Raw genomic sequence first — 23,138 nt, forward strand, 5'->3', positions numbered from 1 at the left:
AGCCGAGGCGGTAAACGCACGGGTATTCAGCAAGACCATGCTGAGGGTGACGGGTTCGATTCCCGGTCGGTCCAGGATATTTTCGTAAAGGAAATTTCCTTGACTTCCTTGGGCATAGAGTATCTTCGTGCCTGCCACACGATATACACATGCAAAATGGTCATTGGCAGAGGAAGCTCTCAGTTAATAACTGTGGAAGTGCTCATAGAACACTAAGCTGAGAAGCAGGCTTTGTCCCAGTGAGGACGTTACGCCAAGAAGAGGAGAAGGACCTTTTCCAAGAATCTTTATAATTTCGTGGAGAACGGTTCGATCTTTCCTAAATTTGGGCCACTGATACACAAGTTGATGATACAGTAGTCACAGACAAACAGACGTAACACCTTGAACGATTTTCATGGAAATCCATCGCCCAGTTCACACTACCATCACCTGTTGGAAAAGTTGCACGAATCACTGTGTTGTGCAATATCGTCAACAGAAGGCGCTACTGTGAAACGTCAAACGCATAGAAAAACGATGCGCGCGCCTCTGGTTGTGAAAGCCACAACTATGAGAATTTAAAATGATCGTTAAAAGCGTGGTCGATGGAAATTTCGCAAGTGTTACGTCTGTTTATCTGTGCAGTAGTTGATGAACTTATAGTAAAAATTTGAGAATATTTGATGCACTTTTCGAAAAATTACAGCCAGTTGAACATTCTTTGAAAAGTAAAAATTTTGCCTGTCCCGATCATTTTGTCTATCCCCTGTATATTAAAGACACAGACAAACAGACGTAACACCTTGAACGATTTTCATGGAAATCCATCGCCCAGTACACACTATCATCACCTGGTGGAAAAGTTGCACGAATCACTGTGTTGTGCAATATCGTCAACAGAAGGCGCTAGTGTGAAACGTCAAACGCATAGAAAAACGATGCGCGCGTCTCTGATTGTGAAATCCACAACTATGAAAATTTAAAATGATCGGTAAAAGCGTGGTCGATGGAAATTTTGCAAGTGTTACGTCTGGGATTGAATCAGTTTGTTTTTTTTGTGTTTTGCCAGCCTATGGTGCCGGCCAGAGTGGACGCGTCACGCGGCGCGACGCGGTGCAATGCGGCATTTGACAGGTCGCGCGTCGACGCGCGGCAGAACTCCGTTCATTGGAATACAGGGAAAACAATCATAACATGCCAGAGTGCGCGCGGAACGATGCGAAGCGAAAAGCGTTTAACCGCGCGACGCACGACAAAACAGTGCATGCACTGTTTTTGATGCGGAAGTCACGTGGTTCGCGCGGAGAATTTTGTATTTTTGTGTGGGTTTCGTCAGTTTTTACCAAATCATGGCGGTTATTTTACGAAATTGTTTTTCAAATGCATTTAAATGTGAATGTAAAAAATATTAACATGAATAATACCACATGTTTATGTTAAAGCATCGAAGCAATCGGTGCTAATTTGATTTTGGCAACATCATGCCGTTGCTATGTATTTACCATAGCAACCATAGCTGTAGCACATAGAGCTGTAATAAAGAATTTTGATTAGTACCCGAATAAAAAATACAGTAGAAAAACCGAACGTTGTATTGTAACAGTACTATTTAAAACCATATTTTTACAATAGACACCACTGTAAAAATAAAAATACAAAAACAATAAAATGTAATGTAGAACCCAGTACAGTAAATTGTAAATAAGATTTTTACAATATACTATACGGGTGGTTAAGTATCGTAATAATATAAAAAAATATTTTTCTCCATATATATTTTTTTGCAAAACCATACATTATATTGTAAATGAATTGTTATAAATACTGATACGTGGGTTTTAATAAACCGTACATTGTATGGTACACATATGGTTTCAAACAATAAAATGTACCGTAAATATATTGTTTTTAATTGTAGTTTCACTACTGGTTATACATTTAATTAAATGGTTTTGGAATGGTTCTCTTTTGTTATGTTGTACATTACATAAACCATATAATGTTATATTATCTTGTCATTTTCCTCCTGTTAATGGCATCTTAAACTTACTAGCATTATGAGAATGCGCTTTGGGAATTCTCCAGAGCGTTTTGGATAACCCTCCATATATTGGATCGCCCACGTCTAAGTCTGAGTCGAGGTCTGAGTATTCTCTGATTGCATTAACAGTTGAAGCTTAGGCTCTCATGCCCCACCAGCCAGATAACCGGGTTTCGCAAACTAAGCATTATTTGTGGCAACACTTTGAGCGGCATGATGGAACTATGGCGAGCGCGCTAAGTATTATTAGACCACTAATGTAGTTGCATGAAGTGGGTGACGAGGTACATAAGTATCATTACAGCGTGCTTAACCGTTATTGCAATATTGAGGCTCCAGTTTGACTAAAGTTTGAAATACACGGGGAAATACATAACAACTCATGAGAAAACTGTCAAGTTCGATTCAAGTATAAGTTAGGTTAAAAAGCGAACCCACAGACGAACCTATATTAGAATTTCTTTCAGTATTCAGTCCAGTCCATATGTTAAAGATGGCTCTACGATAAAGTACGTCAATCGTATTCCTCTCATCGCACTCTACATAACTAGTCCACCATATCTCTTGGATCTGCAGTTCTTAAGAGATCTGGTTTACTACTTATTTAAAAATTTTATTGACTTTAAATTAATGATGATGATTAACCTGGGTTTGTTAGGGGAATATCCGTAAGTAAAAAAAAACATAGCGTTAAGTACTGTTCCTTTGATTCTTAGTGGAATTCAAAGGAACAGTACTTAACGCGATTTTCTTTTTACTTTTAAGATGTTTCAACTTATTCACTTTTTTTCTTTCCTTTCCTTTTGCATCAAAAAAGTCACAAACATCAACAAAACAAAGCACGGAAAAAATCTAAAACTGAATAAATAATTAATAATGCACGGAAAAATAATGTTTCGGAAAAGTGAATGGTTCAAACGTAAGAAAAACAGTATAATATATTGTTACATAAAAATCTAATGTAAATGTATAGTAGCTACAATGTGCGAAGCTTTTAGTGAACCATTTCATTACAATATACATTATTGTAGCTGGTACACTGTATGGTGCAGGAATGATTTTCACCAAACACCCTATGGTTAGTTTTTATCCGGGTAGTTCAACCATTAACTGGACCACACGTGTTCAATTCATTTTCTCCCGGAAAAAGTCTCTTCCTTGCGGCCGAATCTCCAATAGTTTATTATCCGGTGGCGTCTCGTAACCTCACTTATCACCTATTCTGTAAATCAAAATCAGTAATTCCTTTGAATTTATGACTAAAGACTTAACGGAAATAATCGAAATCTCTGTCATTCTACACCCATTACAAGCAGAGCTTTCACATTAGCCCTACCATGTTTCATGCACAAAAAGGCGTTTGCACCCTCTCGTTTATTTTACTATCTCAACGTATTCTACTAGGGCTGTAAGCTTAAAAAATAGTTTCAAAATAAAAATATACTATTTTGAGTTAACAAACTTGTTCCATTGCCTTGCTGTTTAAAAATAAACGAAGGGCGCCATTTTTTAACGTATACAACCCTGTGGTAGCTCTTGTTGTATACGTTAAATCTTGTTGTTCATAAAATTTCAAAATTTGTACCTAAAGGACGGGTAGATTTGAGGTTAGGGAATCATCATTGTCCCAAATGTACACCTCTTTTGAATCATCAGAAGTAAATAGCATTTAAAGGTAAATTTAGATAAATGGTTCATTTTTAATTTTAGGTTGAGCACAACAATCACATATTTCTTGGAAATTTTTCATCAAAAACCTCTAGAAAACTGTTGAAATGTTATGACTCTTAAACCGATAGAGAGGAGACAGCTCACTTTGATTGTGTGCTACTGGTTGTCAAGGCGAACTTGTCACAATCTGTCTCTGCAACCCGAGTTGGAAATTATACATTGATGGTGTGAAGTGATCCAATATCCAAAAAATCTTATCAAAACTTCTCACCGTTTGTTGTATTTTGAAAGATGACATAATTATGGTCAGTTTAATAAAATCTATATAAATAAAAATGGAATGGTGTTTGTATGTCACGAATAGGCTCGGAAACGGGCCAACGAATCTGCACCATTCTTTCAGTGTTTTATTCGTGCAGGGCTCCGACGTGTTCGTACGAAAAAAGAATTAGAAAAATCGATCGGGAAAGCACCGAAAACGAGAAAGTTTGAAATTTCATTGTGCGGGGCATTTTTCTACGGAGCTGCATGTCAAAAAACGCAGTAGGCAGGCAGTACGACGTTTGCCGGGACAGCTAGTAGTTAATAAATAAAATAGTTATGGTCAGTATTCATGTGCAAAGGTGACGGAAATTATGAAAACTTTTCAGTTTGCTTTACGAACAGACGCGTTGCACCGCGTTCACTGTGGCTATCAAGCCGCGTTGGAAGCCGCGTCAAAAACGCGCCGCACCGCGTCGCGTGACGCGTCCACTCTGGCCGCAGCCTATTTCTTTCCCGTGTGTGATGAAATATTTCAACATTAATATTATGTGACGGCCGGCTTGGACGTCCCCTTGTAAGAACATCGCATTTTGCGATGTTGTGGGCTCCGTCCATCGCTCGGCTTGTCATGTCAGTGCATCATCGCCACCAGAAAAGAAGCAAAAATCCCTCGCACGACCGCAGAAAAGCATTCTCCATCTTAAGTTTTCTTCGCGGTGTATCGGGACAGTGAAGTGCAGTGCAGATAATACCGTGAAAATCTGCAATTCCGGGTCCGAATCCGTGCCGTTTCGCTTGGGTAGCTACCGTGGATCGTCGGTCCGGTGTTTTCCGTGTGCAATCGTGCTGTTCCGCGACAGGGTGAAAGAAAATTGCGGGCGCCAAAATCGCTACTAGTGTAGAGTGAGTGCGTGCTGGGGTGGAATATTGGTGTTTTGTGTGTGGGATCATCCAAGGAAAAGGAGCAAAAAACAAGCTCTGCTCTGCGGCCGAAAAGTGGAAGGAAAAGTCGTCGGGTTTTCTCGTGTTGCCCTGGATTAGTACGCTGTGTGGAAGGTGGAGCTCTGCCTCGAGATCCCGGGAAGAGCCAAGCAGTCAACTGAATCGCGACCGTCGAAACATTTTCATGAGTGGGATGCCCAGGATAATTACTTCGTTCTGGATGTCGAATAAAAATGTAAGAATCATTCTATGCTGCCGTCTTTGGTTGATCGTTTGTGTCATTTTACGAAAAGTGATTGCCTTGCAAATGGAACCAACAAAAACTCTTAATCGATTTTTCACATACTATCGGAGGCAAGCGCTGAGTCAGGACCCTGCGAGAATGTAAACAAAAGTCTGTTGTTTGAAGGTGTTATAACAGTTTCATGTTCAGTAAAAGTTATTAAAACTGTCTCGAAGATAGAAGTATGAACTAACAAGGTGTTGGGGTATTAATAATCACGGGAGAGAGATGTGCGACAAGCTATCCAAGCCGACAATACAAAAAAATCAGAGCGTCGTTGTAGGAAGGTAACCACCAACCTGCGGCTCGGCTCCTTTGGTGTCAGTGAAGAGGGAATAGGAGCGGGACGGGCGGTTTGAGCAACAACGCGCATATTCTTTTTCTCCGGTTGTTTTTGTTTTGCTTTTCTTTTTAACCATACCCCGTACACATCTCTCATCGCGTGTGTGCCCGGGTACTCCTTCATCCAGCTTAATTTTTTGTTTGCTATTCGCGGTGGTGTGGCTCGCGCGATACAAGCATCTTCGCGGCACAAGAAGAAATGGGACGCACCTTTACTCACCGTTGCCAAAAGATTGATTGATATGTTGGCTACACCTTAGAGGGACAATGACAAAGAACTAAATTACTGATTACACTGCACTGGTTGAAAGTGAAAGAATGCATAAAATGAATTAGGGGATTCACTATACAGATTAAACTGATGCGTAAGCCATGATTATCAGATTATTTGCATTAGCGTAGCTAGGGGGGGTTCCAGGGGTGCCTGGCACCCCCTAGAACAAATTTGGCACCCCCTATAAATTTTCCTTCACAGCCACCATACATTTAATACTTCACACAATAATTCCAATATTTATTATTGCTGACTGCACCCCAAATAGGACTGACACAATAGTGTGCACACATCTTCAAAGTCGGATCAAGTTGGGTTCTTCGGTGCACTTATTCCTTGTAAATCAAGGAATAAGTGCACCGAAGACGTCGAGACGATCCGAGATAAATGTGCACTTTTATCACACTTTTTATGCGTACCAAAAATAGTGTGATAGTCCAGTTTGGGGTGAAGTCTGCAATAATGGCACATTTGAACAAAACTTAAGCACACCCGGAATTACTTATGTAACTATTGTACGTTTTGGTGTTTTGGATATTGGTAAAACCAATCAACAGACTTCTGTACAGATTCCTCCAGAAATACCTCTATCTATTCATACAGTGATTTCTCTAGGCTTCCTCTATGGATTCCTCCCGATATTTCTTCAACAAACTTCCCTTAGGATACTCCAGACAGTCCTGATGGGGTTTTACACACTAGAAATTTCTGCAGAGATTGATCCAGCAAATTCTGTTAGGATATTCCTCTTCCTCCAAGTATACCTCGAACAACTCCTCCAGTGATTTTTTTCCATCAATTCCTCCAGAAATTCTTCCTAGTGGTTTAATACGAATCCTAGCATTATGGCTGGAATTCTTCCTGAGATTCTTCCAGAAAATCCTCCAGCGATTCCTTCAGGGTCTTCTCTATAGATTCTTCCAGAATATCTCTGCCGGTCCTTGCAAGGACTTCTCTAGGTATTCCAAGGATTTTTTCCTTGGATTCCCCCCGGCATTCCGAACCAGCCAAGGGCTGAAAGTCTCTTTAATAAAGACAAATCAATCAATCAATCAATCCGGCATTCCTGATGGAGTTCCTATGGAAACTCCTGTACAGTTTTCTCCAGCAATTCCTTCTAGAATTTCAGCTGAGGTTTCTACAGTGATATATCCCAGAATCCTTCTAAGAATACCTCCTGAGATTTTTCCTGTGATTTCTTCAGAAACTCTCCGGTGATTCCTCCAGGAATTTTTATCCAAGATATTTTGTCCACCCATTCTCTCATAAATTTCTCATGGGAATCCTACAGGAACTCCTCTTAGTTCTCATCCAGTTTCAGCTGGATTTCTTAGGCTATTTCTGCTGTGGTTCTTCCAGCAATTCCTCCTGGGACTCCTTCAGTCATTCTTACTGTAATACCTCCCAGAATCTAAGGATTCTTCTACAAATTTCTCCAGGGATTCCTTCAAAAACTTGCTGGACTTATAGAAGACAATCGGGGTGTCCTCCTGGAAATCCTAAAAAAAATCTGAGATTTCTCCAAATATTTCTTGTTGGACTTCTCCAGGAACTCCTCTTGACTTTCATCCAGGAACTCCTCCTCGGATTCCATAAGCGATTCCTGCTGCTTCTAATGTTTCAGGAATGCCTCCTAGGTCTCCTCCAGAAATGTATACTGTGATATCTGCAGGAATCTCTCTAGAGATTTCTTCTGGAGTTCTTGCCGGAGTTCTTCAAGCCAGTTTTCCTAGGATACTTCCAGAATGGCCTTTGATTCTTCCAGAGATTTTTCTAAAGACTTATCTAGGAACTCATTGATTACTCTAGAAATTGATCATGGTATTACACATGGAACTCCTCTTGACCTTCTTCAAGGAATTCTAACTTGGCATTTCCAGAGAAATCCCAGGAGGTATTACTAGAGAAATCTCTAGTGAAATCCTATAGGAATGTACGGGAAAAACTTGTAATTAGGGTATCGCGCGACTTGGGCGGTGGCTTCTAAATTCGTCTGTTTTCCACTATAACTCAGTCTATTTTGAACCAATTGACTTGAAATCTTGTACACGGGTAGATACTATACCTATCTCACCACATTCCAAAAGTTGTTTCAATTGATTTAAATTTGACTGAGTGAATCCATCAAAATTGCCTTCGAGCTTTCAAAGTAGTTGCCAAAAGAATTCATATAAGAACTACCAGAGAAATTCCTGATGAAAATAGTCAGGCTTTTTAAAGAAATTTGCAGAATCCAATCTCAAAATAAATTGCTAAAAAACATTGAATAAAAAATTCCACAAACATTCACAAAAAATTTCGAAGAAATTCTCAAAGAATTTTCCGAAATCATCAAAGGAATTTCTGAAGAAAATTTAGAAATAATTCCAAAAGTGATTGCAGTGACAGAATTATTAAAGAACCGCCAGAGATTTTTTTCAAAGAAATTCTCGATGGAAATCTCTAAGAAAATTGCCGAATCAATTTCCAAAGGAATTACCGAAGAAGTTTCTAATGTAATAATAGAAGTTTCCAAGATTTCCAAAGGATTTGCTGATGAAATTCTCAAATAAATGTTCAATGCAAATAACATCGGAAATGCCGAATGTGTTCCGAAATCATCTGTTGCAGAAATTCCATACATAATTACTGAAGAAATCTTAAAGAAATTGTCTAAAGAATTTTTATTTAAATCATAGAAGTGATTTATAAATGAACTTCAGAAGAAGTTTTCGAAGGAATTGGTGAAGAAATACCTAATAGCATAGATAGTGCAAGTCCAAAAAATCGAAAAAAAATCCGGAAAAGAGTAGAATGACTTGCCGAAGACATTGAAAACAAAAAAAAAATGTGAGGAAGTTTCGAGAGTCAATGTCGAATGAATCACCAAAGGCGCCACTAGAAGAATTCTCAAAGGAATTGCCTGAAGAGAAATTGGAGAATTTTAAAAAGCAAATATCAATAGAATTGCTGACATTAATAAAACATCGCTTGAAAGACTACAAAAAAATTGGCGAAGGAACTCCCGAGAAAATATTTCAAAGGATTTGCCAATGAAATAAAAAAAGCCAAATAAATTCTTAGCGGAATTGCCAAAGAAATTTCCAAAGTAATTTCCGATAAAGGATGCGTAAAAGGTGTTTAGTATCAAATTTCAGACATATTACCAAATAAATTCTTTAAAAAAACTGCCGAAGAAATTGGCAATTTCAAGGGCATTACTGAGAGATTTCTATAAGAAGTCTTAATTACGTCTCAATTAGACAGTTTCCAAATAAATTGCCGGGAATATTCCCTGAGGAATTACCGAAACAATGTTTTGCCGAAAACACAAATTTCTTTATTATATTATAGCATAGAATCAGAATCCCGAAGAGAAAAATCGAAGTTCGCTAGTAATGTTGTGGTCAAACCAAAAATGCAAATATGTATCCTGATTTTGCAATTCTGGCGTTCGATTTGAATAGGTCGAATGTTTGCAGTGATCCCTATGTAGATACGACCTATTCAAATCGAACGCCAGAATTTAAAGTATTTATAACTCTTACAATGCCAAAAAAGTTCAGCGTCTAATACGTCCAATAAACGTAGTGGCTCAATTTCCACAACAGGGGAGGAAAAAAGACTCTTACAATTGTTCTTGAAAACTATTTTAAACCCTTATCATGCAATAAAACAAAGAGGATGTTACGATAAATACCAGCTACGCGCAAATTTGTGGATATTTGATAGTTTCCGCGATTGACACTTCTAATAATTGCTCTGAAAATGTATTCCTAATCAATGTATTCAATCCACAGAACAAAGGGGTTGTGATGATTGTAAAGTTCAAACTGAAAATACAAATTCCATGTATTTATTATACGTAATCAAGTTATCAAGTTCTCAAACCTCACATGGCGGGGTGAGTGTTAAGTCAGTACAACGGTTCGGTTTTTTCAAAAATGAAAAAACTGTTAAAATATAACGCGATTATATTTTCGGGCTAATTTGTCCCGCGACGCAGTATATCATTGCACTAAGAAATTGAGGGTGGATCGGTATTTCTTTTTTACAAAAAAAAAGCAAAACAACCTGGTAGCCACTGAAATTGGCACCCCTCAGGCACCCCCTAGGAAAAAATCCTAGATACGCCAATGAGTAATAGGGGTACTCACTAAACAGTTTAAATTGCTGCGTAAGCCATGATTTTCTGCTTATTCGAAATGTTTCATGATTTTGCGAATGAAATAATCAAAGATTGCCTTGGTGATCGCGACGTTTAATCAGAATAAACTTCAATAAGCGGTTTACGCTGTTAAGTGAGTCCCCCTAATGTTTTATGAAATTGCGAATGAAATAATCAAAGATTGCCTTGGCGATAGCGACGTTTAATCAGTCTTTAAATTTAGTTTAAATTGTCTAGTGAATCCCTCTAATGAGTTTATGTTAAGCAACAGATGTTCGAATATTGAATCGCTGGTCGTACACAGCATAAACGGGATTGTGCAGGTTGCTCAGATATTTTTTTGCAAACATTTTCATTAAAATGAAAGTTTAGTTAGAGCTCTATCATTATTTTGACTCCGGCGCCTAAACGAGTACGTTATATTAAATTTCTGTGACAAACTGCAAAAATTGGGTACGGTTGGTTGTATCCCCGCGTTTGTTACAAACATAAAAGAAAATTGATTATTACAAAGTATCAACATATAACGACACATAGAACCCTACAAATGTACAAACTAGAAACATCACAAATGGACAGCACAACACAGAACACAAATATGCCCTGTTATTCAGATGGATAACACCTTCCGATCACAGGATGACGAGGTTTCATTTACATATTGGTTTGGATCCATCAGTCATCCTGGCAATGTCTTTTAGTGGGCAGTTTGCCTTCTAGTTCACAGTTTTTGCTGCTGTGTTCATAGCTTGGTTTTGTCTAGGAAAACTAATCCTTATCGGGCATCTCGATACGGGTTTTATTACTAGAGTTCTATAACTTGAAGTCCGTGTCAGGAAAATGTTTGTTTCTCTAGTACCTAACCGCTGCACGAAATTGCATTTCATGGCCTCTATTATGTCAGAACCTTACAAATGTGCAACAAAATTAGGGAATGGGAATATTTGTAAGTTCAAATAAAACATGTAAAACATTGAACGTAACACATCAAACAATTATTCTGTCTTATTAATGTTTACAAATATTACAAATATTTATACCCGTAACATCCCTGACCAAGATGACAGGGTTTGACGGTATTATGGACAGTAGACCTGTTCACTTTTTTTTTGACCTACCCGTGTCACATCAAATTATCAATCCACATGCAAAAACAAGGCATCAGTCCAAAAATGAGCCAAATTGGTAAAGGTTTAGAGGTGTATCAAATCGATTTTGTGTGTGAACAGTACTCTACAACTTTGCCGAAGATACTATGGTGTTTAAATTGTGTATTTCAAAGTTATTCAACAATTTTCGTTAAAAAATTACTAAAATATACAATATTTTTACGATTTTTCATGTAAAAGTCATGTAATTTTACACTGTTTTACGTGACTAATTTAATGAGCTATTGCTCCTATGTGTTACGAACATTTCGTCCATACATCGTTTTAGTGTAGGAAGTTTGCCACGCTGATACTAAAAATTGTACAGAGTTGTCAGCACAAAATAAAACAAATTTACCCATGATTAAAACGTCATTACACTTTTTTGTCTCATCTGCATCAGTTTCAAATTAGTGCAGATGGCTGAGCATGAGATTGTCGATTCGAAGTTCAAGGTTCGAGTCCTGGAATAGGATTTTTTCGCGTCTCGATCCGGCTATAAGTTAATGAAACTACGCACTGCATCTCATTGCAATTTGGCATCATAGCCTTGTTTCGAAACCGTAGAGTGCATAGTAAGAATGAAGTTTCCCTTCATCGTGTAGTTGTGTTGATGTGTGGGTAGATAGATAACAAGTAAGCTCCACCCACAGTTGTCTGAAACATGTTGCATCCAGAAGCAGTTCCACCATCGTAATGAATTGTTTTAGATAAATTGATCGTTATCAAACAGTTGCTCAAAATTTCGCCCAGCTGATCTCGTCCACACGATTTATTATCAACAAGTAAACTGCCCCCACTCGCATAACAGTCCCATCTTTGCTGGGTTTCCTATTCATATGGGACTGTTTTGCGAGTGGGGGCAGTAAACTAAACATCTAACTAGTCCAGGAATGGGCTTATTTGGCAGGTCCCGATCATTATTATTTGGGAGATTGCGTGGTAGTCATGGCAGATTCATCATCCTAACTGCTACAAAAGAAGAAAAAAAGTTTATCATGTATTTGAGCTTGAACTTTGGGACCTTCTGATCCGCAGGCTCGAGCCTTATCATCGGCACCATTTCTGATATTTAAATTGAAAGACATTAGAATACGATGGCATGACGTCTTAATCATGGGTAACTTTGTTTTAATTCGTGCTGGTAACTCTGTGCGATTTTTAGTATCAACGTGACATACTTTTGATAATTAGTCAATGAAAACGAGTTCATACACAAAAACCCCTCCCCATGGATATTCGATCTTGACGCGATGGGAGGGCTTAACCCATTAGCACTTTGTGCGCCAAATTATCCATTTCTGATTCAGCCTTAAGCTAGATGTGAATCTGGTTTAAGAGCTGAGCAGAGGTGAAAAAATCGGCCGTAAATGCTAATGGGGACCACAGGAGTATCCGCAGTGAGCCTATCACAATTTTCTAAGCAATGTCATAGTTCAGCTCGCATAGACCCAATATTTTAGGAATATGCAGTTAGGTATTGAGAAGCGTTACGTAAGATTGGGTGTGTGTGGTATCTGCATTATAGTTACTACTCATCATTTGCTCTAGGAATCTAGAAGACAATTGACGCTAGAAACTGCGTTGAACCTAGACGAAATTAGCTAGTAATAGGAAACTATGGGTAGGATAACAGAATTAAACATGTTTTTTTTTCCATTATTATTTATACACAGCTTCCAAACGGGTGCATAGAATTTGGAACCGTTTGAGCAGGAGCTCCTATTTTAAGTGCTTTTCGCTATGGACCGGTTGATTTTTTTCACGGTAAAATACGTTGTACAGGTCGGACTCAATTGTCCGGAGTCGGGTTCTAAAGCTTCGGAAACGAGTGTTTGGGGAACGAAATGTTGTATGCATAAAGCTAAAATTTTGACATTTTGTCATGCTAATTTTGATTAGTAGCTAGTAAATATTTAAGCTTTGTTTATCTCCTAGATATTATTGTGGCATAAGGTAAAAGGTAGGAATTAAGATATATAGACGTTAACGACATGCCAGGATTACAACACATTCAATTAAATTGTGATTTGAATTTTCTTGGATCTAGAAAAGAAGGTTTAGCCTTTGAATTTTCATTTTTTTTTTTATTTTAAATTTAGACAGCAAAAATGTTTTCATTGTTTTGTGATTTATTTATTTTCAAGTCAAAATTAATTAGCATATTTTTCATCTAAAGATTACCAATCAAATAGTTAACCCTTCCCATTCCCACGACTTCAAACGACTATTTCTATGCCAAAAAAGCGTTTCCGAAAGAAGTTGCAAAGTTCCGAAAAAAATATTGCAAATTGGCTGGATTTTTCGAAATCAATGAAATTTGTTTTGTTGTAAATCAATAGGTCCTTGATTGTTTATCAATAGTTCTACTATTGAAACAAGTAATTAGTAGTTGGGTTAAACTTATGAGGTTACAGTCATATTCTAAAAAATATTGCATCATATTTATCTAATTCCGTTTGTCCAGATTTCGTCGAAAATCGATGGTGCTTTAGAACAACCATGGGAAGTGGAGGGTTGAACCAATGTTTCATAGAATTTCGCCGTATTATTTGCATAATTGTGTCAAGTCCACTCCAATTCCTTTCCCCAACCCATACCATTACCCCCCCGATGGTGTTCATGTGGTCCGCACGGACTATTACGGCCATTACCCCTCCTTGATCTTCGGCTTTGGATTGACTTGCGCTCTCATTGCCCCACCAAATGCTGCAAAATGAAAATGAAATGAAAACGAATTCCTACACAAAAACGATGTATGGACGAAATGTTCGTTACACAAAGGAGTAATAGCTAATTAAGTTAGTCACGTAAAATAATGTAAAATTACATGACTTGTATATGTAAATTCGTAAAAATATCGTGTTTTTTCGTGATTTTTTACTAAAATTGTTTAATAACTTCGAAATACGCAATTTAAACACCGTAGTGTCTTCGGAAAAGTTGTAGAGTATTGTTCTAACTATATCCTAACGGTATCTCCGGCACCTTTTCGTAGCAATTTTGTGAATTTCCGAGTAAATTTCTGTGAAAACGTTTTTAGCCACAAAGTCGATTTGATACACCTTAAAATTTTTATCAATTTGGCTCAATTTTGGACTGAAGACTTGTTTTTGCATGTGGATTGATAATTTGATATGTCACGGAGAATCGGAATTAATCAGGTATTTTTTTCGTTGCGATTGACTCGTTAACTTGCCGAAAAGATTTTAAATAAAAATTTCTAATTATTGTTTTAGCCAGTTTCAAAAACTACGCTTGACTTGCGCGCAGTCATTAACCATCATCAACCGGATGATGATTGAAATTCGTAAACATCAGAGCGCGGAGTTCTGTCGTTTGACTAGCCTCATAAAATAGACTATTGAGTAGAACATGGGATAATAAACTTAAGAACAAACGTCTTGAAGTCCCGCTTCAATAGTGCATCGAAACTTCAGACGCACACATTTTCAGCAGCAAGCTTCAAACAACAATGTATTCTATTATTCTGTTCTTGCTCACTTGTAATAACCCAACTAACATTTATTGTGAATGTAAACGTCAACAAAGCGTGATCAATACGGCTTGATGCTGAGTTACTGTGTTGTACATATAGATGGAAGCTTCTATGCAAGCCCTATACCAATGAATCTGGCGAACTTAATCAGCATGTATATGCTGTGCAAGAAGCTTCTATGCCACCAAGTCTTAGCTCTTTTCTCGGCTCCTATGTAACCACTAACTGAATAACATCTTGAGAAGGCGCTTTTTCAGCCTTTTCGCAGTTGTTAAATAATAGTTATACGGCATCCCCAAATTAAACGTTTAAATATAATTAGGTTATGGATATCGTGACGTAATACATGTGGAACTGGAATTATCACTTTTAAAATTGAATAATTAAAGTACTTGCCGCTATTTGGAATCGAACTCCCGATCTCCGTATCCACTGGTCCCGATGATGTTCTCGCTGCCACACTGCTATATATAAATAACATAGAAAATAGCCCGTTTTGTTTTACTCCAGACAAGGCTTCATAATTGTGCCACAAGAAACCTTACCTAACTTCATCTTGCTGCAAAAGCTTGTGAAACGTCAAACGCAATAATGTTTACATCGAACATGCTGTGTGATTGCGCCAACAGATTCTTCTTCACAGCTTCTAGCTGAAAGAGTGTTCTTTAAACGGCTACGAAGCGCTGCTGTTTTGTGTTTTGGCAACATTACAAAAAGTACTGTATAAAAGCAGCTGTTGTAGTGGCTGGGACTCTTACTCGATTTGCTCATCTTCCGGAGAATCTTCCGGCATTGAATTAAAGTGCAATAAAAGCAACCCAAATAATTTCACAGCACAGAGATGGATAGCTGTAAAGAATTTGTGTAGTAGGTAGCTATATATCCCGCTTAAAGTTTGTTTTGACAATAATGTTTATATCCGACAAGCCGTGTTGGTACCAACAGTTTCTTTATTACAGCTTCTAGCCGTAATGAAATCGCATAACGGCCTTTAAAGCGCTGCTGGTTTGGGGATTTGTCAGTATAACGAATTGTACTGTATAGTAGCAGCTGTTTTGTTAGTGGGGACTCCTATTCGATGTGTTCAAGTTTTCACATCTTCCGGGAAATCTCCCGGAGTTGGAATAGAGTGGAGTAAAGGCAGCCCCAGTGACAAGCAATGGATTTCTGAAAACCGAGTTTGATAGCTGGATGGTGCTTGTTTTGCAGTCGTGTATTAGCTTATGCTTTTTATTTGACTAGCTTTCCTTTTATTCAGCGTTGACTGCTTTTACTCGATGGTTACACAACAGAAAGCAAATGACTGAAGCTTATAGCGCTGAAAATGTTAGTTGGGAAGCTTAAAATGAGAAGCTCAGGTGCGCTGCTTTTGTTTACGAAGAGTTTTGTGCCCTCGAAATCGTGAGTAGGTGCCAAAGTCGGCCATTGTGGCGGCCATTTTGGGATTCTTACAAGTCTGACAGACAGACAGACAAGACAAGACAGACTTGTAAGAATCCCAAAATGGCCGCCACAATGGCCGACTTTGGCACCTACTCACGATTTCGAGGGCACAAAACTCTTCGTAAACAAAAGCAGCGCACCTGAGCTTCTCATTTTAAGCTTATTACAAGTGAGCAAGAACAGAATAATAGAATACATTGTTGTTTGAAGCTTGCTTCTGAAAATGTGTGCGTCTGAAGTTTCGATGCACTATTGAAGAGGGACTTCAAGACGTTTGTTCTTAAAACGACCAAGGTTCTTTTCACTCACCTGGCAAACGTTTGACTCATTTCACTATAACTCAGTTGGGCAGCTTTTCACTACAGTGCGGGGTTCGGCAAACTTGTAGGGTAATGTTTTTACTACAATTATCAGCAAAAATGCCATATTATAACTCATTTTTACGGAGTGAGAGCGCAAGCATCACCTACTCGTACTAAATGATCGAGAAGTTCGATAATTTAGTATAAGTAAGTAGTACTAACACTTTTACGCCGTACATATGAAAGATATAATATGGCGGATTTTGTCATAATTGTAGGAAAAATATTACCCTCACTGTACTAAAAAGCTTCTCCCAACTAAGTTATAGTGAAATGAGTTGGGTCAGTGAAAAGAACCTTGATAATGACAGCACATCAATAACAGAAAGACCGGCCGAACAACTATGATTTCTATGTGAAACGCTCGCTTTTCGCACTCATCGTCGGACTTAAAAAGATAACTTCTGTTCGCATTATATCTACCATACTATTGGAACTGTTGTACAAAAATTTCGAATCGACGCATTTCTTTACTTTCGGCCTTTCATGCTTTCGGCCTTTCATGCTTTCGATCTTTCGTGGTTCGACCTTCTGTGTCAATCCCTACAGAATTAGCAGCAATGATAACAAGAAGCATTGACATTCTTTGTTCAGGACAGCAGGTTTTGTGAAAGATGTAGGAGCAATGAACTAAAAAAAGCCTTTAAAATAAAGGAGGGTGCACGATATATGATCCGAGGATATGGATCACTCTGAAAGCCATCTGTATCTGTCATAATATTATGTACTAGTATGACACCATCCAGCTATTTTTTTTTAATTTTACAAGTACCATTCAAAAAATTCAAAAACTATAGTTAGTTTCACTCTTTTATTTCCAGGGCCACAGCCGTCGAAGAACCTGATCTGTTTAACGGGCTGGAGATCACAGAAATGGACGAGATGAATATGGACAACAGCGATGAGTACGTTTTCATTCCGTCGGACAATGAAAACGACGACGACAATGGATCCGGCACCCATGCTTCGGTAATCAGCCAATCCGTAATTCAACTTCAAGCTACCGCTCATAAACCGATAGAATCGGTAGCGAGAAGTGTAGTGGTAACTCAGAAAACCGAAATGTCCGAACCGGCCCCAAGCGTTGGACGAATGGATACGGCAGGCGACCAGCTGTTGGCACAGATTGAGTTGGGGAATGAGTTGATGAAGAGTATTGGCGATGCGCACGTCATGGATGGAGAAATACGGATAGTGAAAAGGATAGACCTAACAGAAGATGACGATGCTATGAAAGAACATGAAGATCAGAGATTCACAGTAAGCTACGATTTCAACCTGGATATGCAACAATTGCTGAGCATTCAACAGGCAGAAGAGCTGTCTCCGGGGATAACTATCAAAGAAGAAATAGAAATTGAAGAAGCTGTAGTCAATCTACCAAACGATGAGGAGGCTGGTTCCTCCACAGAACAGATGGAGTTAATTCATCACGATGAACACCACCTTGGCAGTGAAGTGATCACACTGGATTCTGATGCCGCCGAAAGTGAAAACGAAGAGGACAGCGTCCTGTTAGCTTTGATTGAACAATGTCCAATCACGATCAAAGAAGAACGTCCAGACGAGGACAAAACTTCAGTGGAAAATGACCATGCTTATAGCTCACAAACGGATCAAGAGGCAGCTAATCTGGCAAAACCTGATAACACAATGCAGACTTTTATGGACATTTCTGAACGGCTTCTCAAAGAAACTGACGACTCCGTAGCAAATAAAGATCAAACACTAAAAAGCATAGCCAGCATCGAGGAACAGTTAAAGCTGCTTAAAGAAAAGCTTATGTCAAAAGAGGAACCTCCAGTTGAACAGAAAGAACCAGATAATAACGTAGATCAGGAAATTACCGAAAAAGAGACACCCGCTCCGCCAGAGGTTCCTCTGGAAGAAGAAACCATCCCTACCGAAGCTCCTTCGCGTAAAGAGTCAACGGAAATGGACGCGCTTTCTTTGGAGTTATCGGAGAACTGTTCTGAACGTCTGGAGTGCAATTCTGTTAGTGACCTAGCTGTATCGAATAACTCGGAAACGAGTGATAAAGGAAGCGACACTGTAAGCTCGTCGGATCAGCCGGCAGTGCTTCACACGTCTGTGGGTCATGGAGATGAACATGTGGAGAACAAGGACACGGAAGTTGTGCAAGAAAATACTTCAGAACCCTTAGAGCAGCCGGATGCTATGGACATTACAGAAGAACCCTTAGAGCAGCCGGATGCTATGGACATTACAGAAGATTTGTCTAAAAATTTATCACAAGACGCGTCAGAACCATTGGAACATCAAGCCACAGGTATCATGGAAGAACCCAGTCTCAAGGATACCGATCAAGAAAAAGAAGCCGATCCTCACCTTGAAACTGAAAGCAATTCAGAAGAGGTACAGCTCAATGATGACAGTTGCGAGAAAGAAGAAACTTCAGAAGTAGATCCACCGAATCGTAAGATATTAGAGATAACTAATGTGGAAGATCTCATCGCCTATGGTGAATTGTACACACAGCAATGTGAAAAAGTGTTGGATATGCTCAACAATAATCGCCAAAAAGCACAAATCGAAGATGACAACGATCAGGAAACATTACAAGTAAATAAGGAAGAATGTTCAAAAGTAGAACTTTACATGGCGACCTTGACAAGCACTATCCAGCGGTTAAGTCTGAAACTGTCGTCAAACGGGAACACATCAGCTTCCAACCTAGTAGATGTATCCGTGCAAACGGAAAAAATAAAGCGTACACCTGTCAACGCAAAGGCGCTCAACGAAAAGTACAAGAAACGTCTACTGAGCTCACTGGGCGAAGCGGAAGCTTTCGAAGAAGATTCGTCGGACAGCGACAGCGGATCAACAGCTTCTAACGATAGAGATGGCAAATCAAGTGACGTACCGGAAGAAGAAGTTTACGCAGATGAAGATGACGAAGATGAGGCTGCGTTTGAAAGGAGGCAACATCGACGGAAGTCAAAGCGATTGCGGGAAAAATTGGCCGAAGAAGAAGTTACCGAAGGTACCGAACGAGAAGGATCGGCGGACGAAGACGATGTACAACCGAGCAAGAAAAGAAATGCTCGACGACTGGGCTCCACGGATTCGTCCACATCCAAAGAAGACAGTGCACCTCAGCCAACGGACGACGGAGATGACGAGATTCCAGTTAAAAATGAACCGTTTATTGAAAATGATACAGCGCTTGAAGCTATGGATGATGATAACGACGAGGCCTCCACATTAATAATTAAGCATGAATCGTCGCTAGAAATTACACAGTCCGAAGAAAAGAGTAAGCTTGGAGAGGAAAATGAAGACTCAAGTAGGGAGCAGCAGGAGGAAGGAGCAGCTGACGACCAGTCGGACAGCGGGTTGCTTGATGATGTGCTGGGTCAGGTGGACGACATTCTTTTGGATGTCAACGATATTCTTCCTGCAGCGGAGGGAGTTGTGCAAGATTATTTGGTGGAGGAGGAAGTGAGAACAGAGCAAACAGAGGAACAAAAAGAGCATAAACAAAATGAAACTGTTAGACCCAAGGCGAAGAAGAGTGGTGGAAAAAGGATTGACAGCGAAGGGGAAGATGAATCCGATCATGATGAGCGGGAGAAGAGCAAGGCCCCTGAGGATATGACAGAATCCGAGCTGGAAGAGTATTACGATAATTTGCGGGACAAGGAAATCGATAAGCTGTGCAATTTGACGAATTTGGAAGTGGCAAGAAATGCCTATCCGCAGAAGCCACAAGATGTAAAGAAAAAACCGGTGTTGGTGAAAAAGAAGGAGCGTGTCATGGATGACATCCTGAACAATGTTGAACTCCAACATGAGTCGGAGGACAGTGAAAGCGATACGGAGGTTTTGGAGACCGAGGAACAGTTCCTGCAGAAATGCAATGAAAACATGAAGAATCAGCTGCTCAATCAGCTGAGCAGTAGTGACACGGATCACGATTCTGGTAGTGAAGACAGTGCGGTTGAAGCGCTCAAACAGGATGAAGATTATGATTCGGATGATTCGGCCGGGTCTATTCTGATGGAAAAGTTTTTGAAGAGCTTGGACAAAGATCATGATGTAAGTGGCGGTGAGGAAGATGTTCGTAATGACGATAATAGTAAGGAGGATGAAGAGGCGGACTCTTCAACGCTAACCGAGGAAGTTGATGCGGATAAAAGTAAGAAAAGCGACAAAGAGTTCATCGATGATTCAGAGACACCGGAGGCCGATAATGAGGAAGCGATGGAAAAAATGAAGGCTCAACTGAAAAATGCGGAACGAAAGAAAGGCGACTCGGCGGTCAAAGAAAAGTCGAAGGATGGTTCAACAGGTACCAGCAAGACAGCTACGATAGATCCAATCGATAAGCAGTTGTTCAGCAAAAAGATGTTCCGAGAAGTGGACGAAACTCTGCGGAAGGATCGTGAGCAGGACATGTTCGGCAAGGAAAACGGATCTCTGGCAGATCGATCCGACCGAATAGGAAGTGATGATTCGGACGTAGAACTGTTGGATGTCTCAATGTTCCAGCCGAAGAGGAAAATGAAAGAGAGGAAGTTGGAGGATTTCGATTTCAGTGCCAGTGCGAAACGACCGGCAACGCAAGCCAAGAAGCCAAACACGAAGGACGGTGATTGCATCAGCCTGAGCTCCGAAAGTGAAGCTGAAGTTGAGGAGAGTACCGAAACGGAAGAGAAGGAAAATAAACAACGAAAGATTCGAACCATGTTAACTCAAGATCAGTTAGCGGATGAAACGAAGAGCGCTCAGAAGGATGAGGAGATCAGAGTTTCTCGATTGAAGAAGAAGAATGAGAACTTGAAGAAATTCCTGGTCACATTCAAGCCAGGGCCGGAGGAGAGTAATATCGTGTTGGACTATGACGCTAAAGTAGGAAAGGCTATTTGTGTTCATCCAGATATTGTAAAGCTTTTGAAACCTCACCAAAAAGAAGGCGTTCGTTTTATGTACGACAATACCTACGGAAGTGTGGAATATATCAACAAGAATCCAGGATCCGGGTGTATCCTAGCTCATTGCATGGGTCTTGGTAAGACACTTCAGCTGATTACTCTTTTACACACGGTGATGCGTTATCCTCAACTGAAGACCAAACGAGTACTTGTCATTTGTCCTAAAAGTACCGTCATGAACTGGAGCGACGAGATTCAACACTGGCTAGGAGCTCTCAAGAGTGGTCCTCGCCTGAAGGTGTTCTACTTCCCGGACAATAGTGATGTCAACGACAAGCTCAAGGTTCTCAGCGATTGGTACTCCTCGACTGCGAATCGGTGCGGATGCATGCTCATCGGATACGAAGCTTTCCGAATCCTGGTGAATTACGAGAAGCGCAAACGGACACCGTCGAACATTCTCGCGGCGAAGGCTGCCTTCGTGAAGAAGAAAGTGGACGAATATCTGCTCAATCCGGGCGCAGATCTGGTCATCTGCGACGAGGGTCATCAGATCAAGAACAAGAAGTCGGCTATCAGCGGGGCGGTGTCGCAGATCAAAACCAAGCGGAGAATCGTGCTGACGGGAACGCCCATTCAGAACAACCTGAAGGAATGTGAGTATAGTTTTTGGTTAACCTTCATATCTACCTATATTATTGAGTTACGATCATACATAATTGGATTGCTCCTAGGATTGCTCTAAATCTACTCAATTCTGAGAAATGTTGCGACTTCTGTTACTTATTTTGATTAATAAAAACAGAGTTTGTACCGATGTTGAATCCTAAGTGGATTTGTATACTTAACTTCTAGTTGATATAGTTTAACTTATAGTTTATTTTCTTAAATTTATGGAATATATCCATGCCGAAAGGCAAGCTTGCTATTTGATGAAAACATTCGCGAAATGATGCGATTTGCTTTCGACAACGAATACGTTTTCACCCATCCTCGCTTTATTCAATCAACCTCCCATACGAGTAGCATACGAACGGACTCAACACTGATCAGCATAGTTGACTCTTCCTTTTCGTCGTTGAGACGTTGCGTTCTAGCCAAGCATCTCTTTTCATCGCTTTCGATGCTTTTCGACAGCTTATCGCGAAGCATCGTTGGCTGGAAGCTTTATTAGTATGGTATCGGTACATGCGAATGTTGCTTCTGTGTGCGTGTCGAGCGTTCGTGCCGTAGCTTCGCAAACCAACCTATTCGGTATGGTTCGGCTGTTCGGGCGAGCGTGTGGCGGCACAGTCAGATGTGTGCAAAATCGTTTGTGATTTACATCATGTTCGTTTTGCCACCTCTTTGCTGCTGGTCATCGCTGATCAGTGCACAGTTCAATCGCACGCGATAAATATACAGTGGATGAGTTGTGATGAGCACTAGTGAGGTGATAATTTGCATCATTGCCGAAAGGTGGGCAAGGGTGCAAAATAATGGTAACTGTTTATTACTTAAAAAGATAAGCACGTTTGTAATTAAAGACATTTGGCAAAGAGGACTTTCGGCATAGGTGATGTTTAACGTAGATGACATTTGTCCAATTTCAAAAAACATTGAACTACACATTAAGGACAGACTTGTTAGAATCCCAAAATGGCCGCCACAATGGCCGATTTGGGCACCTACTCACGATTTCGAAAGCACAAATCTCTTTGTAAACAAAACCAGCGCACTTGAGCTTTTTATTTTAAGCTTATTACAAGTGAGCAAGAACAGAATAATAGAATGCACTGTTGTTTGAAGCTTGCTTCTTGAGATTTGTGCATCTGAAGTTCTAATGTACTGTTGAAACGGGATTTC

The 23,138-nt window shown here is 39.8% G+C and overlaps 1 protein-coding gene across 1 annotated transcript in view; it reads left to right on the forward strand.

The window, feature by feature from the left end:
• The first annotated feature begins 4,533 nt into the window (after positions 1–4,533).
• Positions 4,534–23,138, forward strand: part of LOC109429657 (transcriptional regulator ATRX) — a 42,381-nt gene continuing 23,776 nt past the window's right edge. Inside the window, exons 1-2 of the mRNA XM_062849340.1 lie at positions 4,534–5,135; positions 17,220–21,949. Coding sequence (XP_062705324.1) covers positions 5,134–5,135; positions 17,220–21,949 — 4,732 coding nt within the window. The 5' untranslated portion in view covers positions 4,534–5,133. The remainder of the gene's footprint in view (positions 5,136–17,219; positions 21,950–23,138) is intronic.

This window comes from Aedes albopictus, chromosome 2, assembly GCF_035046485.1.
Source record: "Aedes albopictus strain Foshan chromosome 2, AalbF5, whole genome shotgun sequence".
Lineage (NCBI taxonomy): Eukaryota > Metazoa > Arthropoda > Insecta > Diptera > Culicidae > Aedes > Aedes albopictus.